This window comes from Tarenaya hassleriana, unplaced genomic scaffold (assembly GCF_000463585.1).
Source record: "Tarenaya hassleriana unplaced genomic scaffold, ASM46358v1 Cleome49, whole genome shotgun sequence".
Taxonomy (NCBI): Eukaryota; Viridiplantae; Streptophyta; class Magnoliopsida; order Brassicales; family Cleomaceae; genus Tarenaya; species Tarenaya hassleriana.
In genome coordinates, this window is record NW_010967605.1 from 135,748 (window position 1) to 147,427 (window position 11,680).

At 34.0% G+C, this 11,680-nt stretch overlaps 2 protein-coding genes across 2 annotated transcripts; both read right to left on the reverse strand.

The window, feature by feature from the left end:
* Positions 1–3,340: 3,340 nt before the first annotated feature.
* Positions 3,341–5,182, reverse strand: LOC104825762 (cyclin-D3-1-like). The gene is made up of 4 exons (XM_010558128.1): positions 4,560–5,182; positions 4,255–4,459; positions 4,010–4,143; positions 3,341–3,832 (listed from the first exon to the last, which is right to left on the reverse strand). Exons 1-4 carry the CDS (start codon positions 5,049–5,051, stop codon positions 3,578–3,580), a joined length of 1,086 nt encoding a protein of 361 aa, XP_010556430.1. The 5' UTR covers positions 5,052–5,182; the 3' UTR covers positions 3,341–3,577.
* Positions 5,183–10,308: 5,126 nt separating this feature from the next.
* On the reverse strand, positions 10,309–11,264 carry LOC109117194. Its single transcript, XM_019204007.1, has 3 exons — positions 11,015–11,264; positions 10,745–10,945; positions 10,309–10,677 (listed from the first exon to the last, which is right to left on the reverse strand). Exons 2-3 carry the CDS (start codon positions 10,811–10,813, stop codon positions 10,309–10,311), a joined length of 438 nt encoding a protein of 145 aa, XP_019059552.1. The 5' UTR covers positions 10,814–10,945; positions 11,015–11,264.
* Between the last annotated feature and the right edge of the window lie 416 nt (positions 11,265–11,680).

Sequence of the window (11,680 nt, forward strand, 5' to 3'; positions counted from 1 at the left end):
GTTCGATTCGGGAACGGTTCATTCGGTTCCATAAAAAGTGTACCAAATTAGAACCAAACGTTATTCGGTTCGGTTCGGTATGGTTCGGTTTCGGGACGGATCGGGTCGGTACTAAATTCCCGAACCGAAGTGCCCACCCCTAATTAAAATGATTGGACCGGTTTTTCATGGTTAAGGCATATACTTGCGAGTGTGTTTATATAGTATTCTATTTCCAATATATATATATATAATATAATATTGTATACTTTTTTTAAACGTATTCTAAAAATCTATAAGCCAATCTTATTGCATAACAAACTTCGATGATTTTTTGGTGTGTCAATAGTAGTTTGAACATGTAGAATACAACTTGAGATTAAATAAAAACCTTGGATTTTAATTAGAGCCCTCTCCCGCCATTTGGACCAACTAAGCTTGTTATATACTTATACATATCATGATTATCACAATAAACGTGAATAAAATATATTATAAAATCGTAATATATGTTTAATTATATAAAACAAACAAACTTATTGGATCTCCTGTTGTACTTTTTTAAGAGTTGATATTCAAAGCAAGTCTACTGTCTACCTCCCCTTTTGACAACCGAAGGCCAAAAGCAAAACATATTGGGACGCATACGACATTGACATCTCTCACACCACATTATTATTATTATTAATAATAATAAAAAATTCAAAAAATCTATATTCCCATTTCAACATTCCCTCGAATCTCTTAATTAACTATTCTTGCATGTATTATATATTTTGGATCGAAACTTTGGAAGAGCGATTAAAAAGATCACATTCATATATCCTACGTATTTCCATCAAGTTTCGAATTTTTAACATATAAAGTTTTGCATATTAGTTTTGACTTGAGTTTCCATTTTGAGGAGTTTTAAAATCATTTGTTAAGTATGTGTTTGTAAATGTAATTTAAATGTGTATATATATAGCAGAAAGAATGTTACATTCGTTGTTGGCCAAGGCAGGTGGAATGACTGGTCAAAGATACGCAGACGTGGATTTACTACCATTATTACATTTCATCCGGAATTCACGGCGCATGCATGAATCCAATCTAGCCATTATATTATTTATATATACTCAAAATGGTGGTAACCATAATAATATTATTGGATTTTTAATCTTAATAAAATTATATAATATATAGTCGATATAAATTACCGCCGACGTCGTTTATTAAACAACTATGTATATATACATGTGTGTCAAGATTTGCGGAATCTCTAATAATATATATATATATATATATATATATCCATATACGCGTAATCACATATCTATAACATAATTGTGTATGCATATTTTACCAAAACAAATGTGTATGTATATATATAAATAAATTACATGCAAGAAATTTATATTATAATCATATGGGATGCTACCGAGACACGACAGGAGAAATGTATTTCCGTATTAAGAGAAACGATGTAAAAAGCTTTTACATTAATTAATGGCTTAAACAGTTTTAGATGAGTAATAAAGCATTAATTAAAATGATAATTGGGGGAAGATCGCGAGTGGATAATTAGGACAAACCGGCAAAAGTGGTTTAAGTGCGTTGAAGTTGAGAGAATAAAGACAAAGCCTCGATTCTCCTTTGCATTTTTTTTTTGCTTCTAAAGTTATAGATCCCACATGCAAATATCCACCCCCCTTCTTTTTCTCAGTGGTTTCGCATTATGTTATATGTATATAATAAATTACCTAATGAAATAGTTGTGTATATTACATAAAATAAATACGATTACGGTTAAAAGATATGCACATGGAAAGGAATATAAAAAATTATACTCCTTCCGTTTCAAAATATTTGTAGTTTTAGATAATTTTCCATGTTTGTTATTCTACATTTTCAAAACATTTTTTTACAATAATTTCCAATTTTATCCTTATCAAATTCCAATACATTATTAATAATAACATTGTTTTTATCATCAAATAAGGATATATGTGATTTTCTTTTCTTTTTTTTAGAAAAATATGAAATAACCTAAAATAAAAAATATTTTGAAATGGAGGGAGTATCATTTTACTTCTTGTGGGATCTTGAAAATGATTCACGGTTTTGTCGGAAATCATATATTTATCTTATGTCTCTCACATGTATTAGTATATTTATTTATTTATTTATTTTTACTAAAGAGTATTCATTCCCATGCACAAATTCAAAAAAAACTGTAACTAAATCTTGCTTTCTTACATATTTTTTCGAACAATTTGTAAAATTTTTGTATTTTATTCCTTTTCAATTGTTGTAAGTATAAAATAAAATTCTTTCAGAAATTCCTAGATAGTATTGGGATCAAAATACGTCTGTTTTCTATATACAAACTTTACAAAGAGATTTGATGGGAATAGAAACTTGAACATGTTATAATGGAAAAATAATACATTGTTTTACTCAACTTTTATATTTACATATATAAATTATGTACATACAAATTTATTATATTTAACTCTAATTATAAGTAATTTTTCTTATAGAAAGTTTTGCTATGAGAATATTTCTTTTCTTTTTATTTTTAATTGGTTTTGGGTTGTGACAGCTGGTGTTTTAGCTCTTCCAATGAGGTTTAATTTTTAACTCAAAATTCAAATTTAAAAAAAAAAACAATTAAAGACGAATTTTTCCTTGCACAAGATCTTTTATAAGAATGGCCGACAGGATCTTCCTCCATTCACATGCAAACGAATACATCTTTATATTTCAACTTTTATATTTATTTTATTTTGGTACGTTTTCGGATTTTGCAATGATCAAATCCGAGCTTTGAGTCAATCATAAGTTTTTTCCAATTATATGATCCCCAAATCTTTTATCGTGTATTATATGCAAATAAAGTTTTTACCCTTTGTAAAAATGCTTACATACCTATATTGTGTTACTGCATTTCGCTAATTACCAAGATGTGGATATCGATATATAGTTTCAGTAATATACCAATAGTTTATTTATATCATCTTATGAAAGATCGATTAAAATATTGTTTAACATAGATAGAAAAAAAATGCGATTCTTATTCACCCTGTAAATAATTATTAGTTAAAACTATATTTCTAAGAATTAATGTGTTCAGAGATTCAAAGAAAAAGAAAGACCTTTTTGCACATAAGTTATAACACAACCACAAACAAAGTCCCCAAAAAACGTCGTCGTTTCAATGGCTCCAATTGTGTATACATATCCCCACATATCGTGATCCTCGAGCCCACGTACCCGCATAATCGCAAAGTTTTTGTTTCGCCCCTAAGAGATATGGAAGATTTATAACTTAGAGAGCACTGATCCAACATATATATATATATATATGCACGTTAATCTATGTATAAATTAATATTGATTGGATTAGTACATATATTCGCGAGCTCAAGATTTAATTACATAGTTACAAAACATATATATCCTCTCGAGATGGAGGGCACATATAACTTGTAATCGAAGAAAGAAAACAAGATTATTACACAGAAAAAAAAAAGGAACTAAATACTATATTCAAGTCTCGCGAGGACGAATACTGGACGATGAATAATCAAATCTCATAACGAGATTATTATTATTATCATCGTTCGATGGCCATGGTCGTAGTGTTCTTTCTCTTCTTGGAGCTTGGCTCAGGCGAAGAATTCACCGAAGATGAAGAAGAGGAAGAAGAAGACGACATAGTGATCAGCGAATCGGTCGAGCCATCGGAGCTAAACGTCGCGTCCATAACGCCGTTTGGACTGCCCGGCGCTACACCACCGAGCTTGCGTTTGGACCGCAACTGACCGTGGCTCGATAATGATACGAACCGTAGACATTGCTCTAGGTTATCCTGTATAACCCCAGATTGTATATAAGTCAATATCATCAAATGTATGCGTAAGTTTTATTTTTCCTTATAAAACGTATCAACTCACACATATAATCTCTTGGGGTATAGATCAAAACTTGAATCTGATATATATACATATATATATATATATACATATATATATCATTAATATCTAACCTTATCGATCCTGAGAATACTCATTAGTTGTTTCTCATACTCGGATGCAATGGTAGAGGTAACGACGCTATTAACTACGTGTAATGCGGTCGCGGCAGCCACCGTGGACGGAAGGTGTAACGTGAATCTGTAATCTATTAAGATTCCAAAGGTCACAAGAAAATGTAGGATAAGTTTGTGTTCATCACAAATATTGAACCGACCGAAAATTCCAAAAAAAAGAAAGTATAACTCATTTCATTTACCCGAGACGATGGAGAGAATGGTGAGCTCGCATCTTCTCAAGAACTCGAAGCCGATACGGCCCTTTAACCCGAAACGTTTAGAGATACGGTGGAGGAAGGAGAGAGAAGTTACTGGATTCATACGCCATTGAAGCGTCGAGAGAACTAGAATCTCCATTTTCTGTATCGTCTTCGCTTCGAACATGAATTTGCTCGTACCCTCCACCTAAAAAACGAGATTAAAGAAAACCCATCAAATTATTTTCAGATTCGAATTCAAAAAAACAATCCTCTTTGTAAGAACCGTGGACTGTATATGTACGTACTTGTAGGTCAAGCAAGAGAGGGACATGGATCTCCTCGACTTTGGCGGCGAGAGAGAGGCAACCGATGGCGGCGAGTTCGGTTATCCACGGCTTCTGATCTCGCCGGAATCCCTCGAACCGGAAGATGAACCGGTCGAGGAAATCGACTGCGAACAGAGCAGTGGTTGGTGAGAAACAATGGCGTGACGTGGCATGTAGAATCCACTCCACGGCCTCTCTCCGGGCTCCGGACACATCCGGATAGGGTTCTCGGGTTCGTCCGAACAATGGGGAAATCCCCTGTTCGGCCTCTTTGGCCAGCAATGCTTCGAGCTCGAGCTCATCGTCTTCACAAAGCATATTCTCTGTTATGTTATATGAACAAGAATAATGGGCTCGTGATTCGTTGTCGCTACCCTCTTCGTACGTCTCGTCTGAGCAAAACAGAGAATCGAATGTAGGGTTTATAATCTGTTCTTGCTCTTGCAGTTGTTCGTTGTTTTGTTCTTCCATCTTCTACTGTAGAAACAGAGCGAAACCAGAAGCGATTCAGAGACCGGAGCTTCTCTCTCTCTCCTCTCTCTCTCTCTCTCTCTCTCCGGTGTGCTTTGTTTTGGGAGGAGAGTGTGAAGACAGAAGACAGGAAGGATTTTTTTAATTTATGATGGAGAGAAAAAAATAAAAAATAAAAAGTAATATTTTTATATTTTGTTTTATTTTCACGAAACTTTGGAACTCTGTTTCTTCTTATCAGACTGCTCTCACCATGTTGCTTGCATTATTTCCGGCATTAACTAATATTATATAATGCCGTTTTATTTCATGCCCCTCCGAAAATTCTTATCGTCATTAAGAGAACTATCTGTCATCCAATGAATGTGAAATGAGATTATTATTATTATTATTATTATTATTATGTATATTCATATTATTTATGAAAAAATAAGGTTTTCACTATGAAAGATAATAAAAACATTTCTACCAAAAAAAAAAGATAATAAAAACACGTTAAATCACTTGTGTTATATCTGCGGTTGACGAGTAAAGCTTCGACATTTGGTTCTTATATAGAAATCATCCGAGGTTATATATATTCTTGAATTTTTCCATATTATCCCATTGTCAAACTATTACATATAGATTTAAGGAAAAATATTTCAATAAACAAATTCAATTACTTTTTGTTACAACTTTTTTAGCGCTAATACTCGTTTTTAATTTATTTTATCTAATAATGTATATGTAATTTATAAACACTGAAAAATAGAATTATTTTTTATATGAAATGAAAATAGTCGAATCACAAAGCTGGCTTATAGATCTCGTGAATTGTATAGTGTATTATAGCTGTAATAAAGGTATAAAAATGGAATATTTGTAATTTATATTATTTATTATAAAACGTTTTTGGAAAACAAAAATAAGATCGGACATGGTTCTTTGGAGTTGAGATGAAATTATTATATGGAAATAACTCGATTTACACTGTCTCAAGTGACGTTTTGAATTGATTACTTGTTTTTTTTCTCTCATTTTCTAATAGAATTTAATATTTTTTTATTCTTCTGACGGGAAAAAAATATTTCTTTTGATGATTATGAAACTGACAAGACCGAAAATTATATAGAAATTTTTTTTTCTATTTTTATTTTTTAACAATTATAAATTCGGTATATTATATAAAGCGAGAGCGTCTATGATTTATTCATCGCTTCCCTATGCAAAAAAAATAAAATAAAATAAACACTTATTATTTGAACTCTCTACGATTATAAGACAATAAAAAAATGGAACCAAAATAATTTTTTTTGTTTGAAATAAATTACAAGAGGGGGCCACAAAAGATATACCAGCTGTCTTGCTTTTCTTTGCGAGGAGATCCCTTTTGGATTTTTTTTCCATGCTTTTATTATGATAATTATTTAAATTTAATATAGTGGGAATTTTGACATTTTGCATTAGGGGGTGAAATGGCGGGAGCGGTCCAACCATTGACACATTCCCCGACACTTGAAAACAACCTCTGCTTCTTCTCTTCATTTTTTTTTCTAATGCATTATATATATATATATATATATATTTGAAATATGTGTGTATGTATACATATGACTTGATGGGCGACACAAAGTGAAAAAGCTATATTGCTTGAAAATTCTTCTGCTTCTTCTTCGTCTTCTTTTTTTTTCTATTAAATCATTTTTTTTAATTTTCACCCTGACATTGACATATATACTGCATTTCTTTTATTCCTTTCATTAAAATTCAACTACTTTTGCACGGCAATTCTCACCATATTAATTACTTAACCCGTTTATAATGAAACATCATAAGTAGTTCAATGCATTATTTGCACCAAAAACATAGTTCCAATTATTCCCTTCTTTTTCAACTTATCTACTGTTACATTGATTTGGATTATAGTTCACTCATCAAAATTAAGGTTAGAATTTAGAACGATATAGACATTTTGCGTTTTATTTCACCGGTTGAACTACTCAAATTTATATTCTACCGTGTTACATAAATTTATAATAATAATAATAATAATAATAATATGGCCAATGCAAATCGATTCGAATAATCTAGAAAGTTTCAAACTAGCATGCTAATGTATGTGTATATATATTAATTGAAAATACAAAAAATCTATGATATATGGTTATATAGACAGTAAAAAGATTTATATCGAGACAACAAAAGAAAGGAAGCCCGACATAAGCTTTGTGGGAAAACAATTTTGATTAGATTAATATATTACAAAACAAATTGAAAAAAAAAGGCAGTATCTTTTCTTTTTTTTTTTATAACGTTGGGAACCCGCCCTCGACCCTTCGGGTCGGATACCGCAACGCCTCGCAGCCCAAAGGGCCGGACGAATGACACAGTATCGCGGACGATAAACCCAACGACTCCACGCAATAGCCGTTAAACCACGTGGAGCAGGTAAACCAGCCGAAGCTGACCGGCTCAGGGGGAAGCTTGACACCAGGAGGAATCGAACTCTCCACCACATGGTTTTTGAGTTGTCATTTTACCAACCGGGCCGGGTGCTTCCCCCTTTGTTATTAATATCGCGGCGTCTTTTTTTTTTTTATCTTTAAACTTTTATAAAATACGAAGAACTTTGATTAGGAATGGAGACCAAAGTGCATAAAAAAAGGGGGGGGGGGGGGGGGGGGGGGGGAATGGTTGCTGCTGCTGCATGCGTAGTCTATTAGTATTTTTCTTAGGAGCCGAAGCATAATTATAAAGTTTAAAGCCGAATAACAAGAAATATACCTAACGATCTTTAAAAAAAAAAGTAGAAGAAAATAGATGACCTAATTATGTCAACAATATACCTAACGATTTGAAAAAAAAATGAAAAAGAAAATAGTTGAACAATATATTTACACACACAATACATAAAAAATGATTCCATTTGGAAACCCTAAAACTTTACCATGGGGAAAAAATTTGGGTTATTCTATCTCATTTGAAATCTATTATAGTAAATGTTTATTCATATACATGAGGAAGATGTTTTGATTCATTTATTAATATCTTGGAATTTAACATTCTTCTTTTGTTGCTTTTAATCCACCGTCGTGTTGCATTTGAACCCGTTTCTTTTCATAATCCCAATTTGTTAGAACCAAACATGGAAAAAATGTTTTTTTGCTCGAATAATTTTGATTTGCTAAGCAATTTTTAATCCATATCTTACGATAATGGCAGGCTTTCAAACCATGTCGCATGAATTTGGGGAAGACGTTTCGGTATTCGATTTGGGTTTGATTCGGTTCTTTCATTTTTAATAAACTATATCAATCAGGTATTTTATCGTATTTGATTCGGTTCGGTTTTAGTTTTTATTAAGAAAAAATGACATTTCTTAAGATTTTTTTTTTTTTTGTTTTTTAAAATTTGATTCGGTTCAATTTCGGAAAATTCGATTCTGTAAAATAATATCGTTCAAGAATTTTGGACGGTTCGGATCGAAAACTGTATCAAATATTTCCGTTTGATACAGTTCGGTTTTGAAGAACCGTAACGATAACTGTCAAAGATAAATCACCGATTCACGGATCTTGGGCATTTTTTGAATGATTGTAATTTGTAACAAAAGAATGGGATTGATTATTTTTTTTTGTCATTAATAAAATTTTAATTTGGATGGTCACGAAGCACGACATATTAGATAACATATACTACGTGTGAGGACATAAGCTAAGAAGCAGGAGAGACAATTCTATACTTTTGTATTGTCACATTGGCCACAGATCTCTCTACTTGAAAAGCTGAATGAAAGAATGCTTAAAAACAATGCAACAAACAAAAAAAAAAACAATTTAATTCGATGAGTTGCTTTCTTCTTCGTCTGTCTTCTGCTTCCTTTCATAGGCTCAAGCTCCAAGAAATGAAGAGACATAGCGAGAGGCATTTAAAGATAAAGCCGAAAAAAAGGCAATGAAACAGAAACCGATGGTGTTATGTTTGGTCCCGATTGAATTGGTCTCGACCCATTTTATTAATTCACAAAAGTATGATCTAATAATGTCAAGATTTGCGGGAATAACACGCTTGTTTTATTCATTCAACCAAATAACGTAACATATACTATTCAGTAAACCTAATTTCATTTAAAAAAATAGAAATTAATCATATTAGAACAACAACTACATCGCTTCATTCCCAAGTTCATTTGGGATCGACCGTATGAATCCTTTTTCTCCATTCATTTCGATCTCGGTTAACTCTTTCAGAATCTGCAATACTTCCAAATCGTTTCTAATGATACGTTCTCAAGTGAGTCTAGGTCTACCTTTTCCTTTCCTTCTCATCCCTATACTTATACTCTCCACTTTTCTAACCGGTGCATCTATCATTATACGTTGTACATGTCCAAACCATCTTAAACACTCCTCCTGTACCTTCTCTTCGATACCTATTACTTCTATTTTTTTCTAATAATCTCATTTCTAATTCTATCTATCATTGTGTGTACGCACATCCATATCAACATACTCATCTCGATCACACTCATTTTAGACATATATTGCTCTTTATCCATATTAGAACACTAACATTAATCCTATTTATCCAATAATTGGTGTTCTAGTGGTTGACACTACAAAAAACACTCCATTTTTCGACGGAAATATCCGTCGCACAAAACAGAAAATTCCGTCGGTATTTTCAGTTTGCGACGGACTTCGACGGAATAAGTTCCGTCCGGTAATGGTTGTCGCAAACACATCCCGGTCGTGAATCCGTCGCATATTTGCGACGGAAAAACCCGTCGTAACTCAGTCGTTTTTTAGCGACGGAATATTCCGCCGGTAAACGCGACGGACTAACCGTCGCAATCTAGTCGATATGACCGACGAAAACTCCGTCGTTTTTCCATGGTAAACGCGACGGAAATTCCGTCGTTCAGTCGTCGCTCTCACCGACGGAATTTCCGTCGTATTTCCGTCGGATAATGCGACGGATCATCTATCGCATAATAGTCGCAAAGAGGGACGGGAGGATTGGTCAGATAATAGTCGCAAATTAGCGACGGCTTATAACGACGGATAGTTCCGTCGCTTCTTCTATGAGCGACGGAAGATATCCGTCGGATTATTCCTTATGCGACGGATTATTCCGTCGCAGAAGAAATTTTTTTCGAAAAAAAAATAAAAAATTTCGTTTTAAAAAATAATTATACATTTGAAAATTGAAATTGTTTTATATATTACAAATTGAAAAAAAACCGAAATTGTTTTATATATTACAAAACTGAAATCTAACGAAATAAATTGTCCGGAAAATCATCGAGATTTTGGGGATGTTGCTCGTCTTGATGAACCGATGGATCGGGATTGACGGCGGGACTCGGAGCAGACGAACCGGCGGAATCGGTCGGAGGCATAAAACGTTGCATCATCTCCTCTAACCGAGCGATCTTCGCCTGAGCTGCATCAAACTGAGCAATCTTCTCCCGAGCAGCTACAAGTTCCGCAGAAGTCTCCTCGTGTTTTCTCTTCAGCTCCTCGACTTCACGCGTCAGAGATACATGACGTACCACAGACGACGAAGATGCGTCACCACCCCCGAGCTGACTCGCCAACGCACCAATCCCGTAAATCCGACCTTTCGCATCGGGAGGAACGACCTTCAAAACAATATGTAAATAATATTTAAACTCTAACATGTTATATTATTTAAAATATAAAAATTACCTCGAGATACAAGCTGTTGATTTCCTGCGGAGTCAATTGCGTTGAACCGCTGCTCTCGTCCATCGTCATTCGATCGGTAATCTTCGATTGAATGGCCTCTTCAATTTCTTGGGCACGATGATCTACGTACGTCCCATCCGATCGACGATGCGTGTCTTGTAAGACACGCAGAGCAGACGGTTGAACGCCTTCTTTCTCGGCCTAAACAAGTTATACAAAAATATTAGTAAAATTTAAAAACAAATAAATCAATTTTCACAAAATACTTACAATATTGAGAGCAACTTTAGCAAACGATCTTCTCCCCGCAGTGTGAGTTCCTGGGGCACGGTCGGAAGCAGACTTCGCCTTTCGATTCGTCGATGCGATCCGACTCTTCTCTTGAGATTCCTCTGAATCCCATATTACCTCCAGCTGCGCCCAGATGTCTAAACTAATCCAGTCCGGCTTCTTCCGCAAGAATTTCAACCTATAAAGGTTATCTCGCAATCTCGCACCGAGACAATCCTTCCACGCACGATGGACGATATCATGCACAGAAGGATCCCAGTAATAAGATTGTTTTAAACAATATGTGTTAGTTATTTAATACTAAAAAAGATATATTAAACAAAAAACGAACAAGTTAAGACAATACCGCAAAAGCAGCAAACCATCGTGCCAAGATATCTTGCGGGACCCGAGAGATGTTACGCCATGGGCCATGATAATCAGAACGGTAGATCGTTTTGATACTCTCAACCAACTGATCATTCCGATCAAACCTATGATATTCAAAAACATTAATTAAGTTGAACGATGGACGATTTTGATCGGAAACGAAAGTGGTGTTAGAATATACTTACCACAACGCTCCATCAACCGAATCAGGATTGATACAAGGTTGTTGTCGTCGACTCTCTGATGCCAGGATCTCTCTAAGAGAGATCCCAGCAT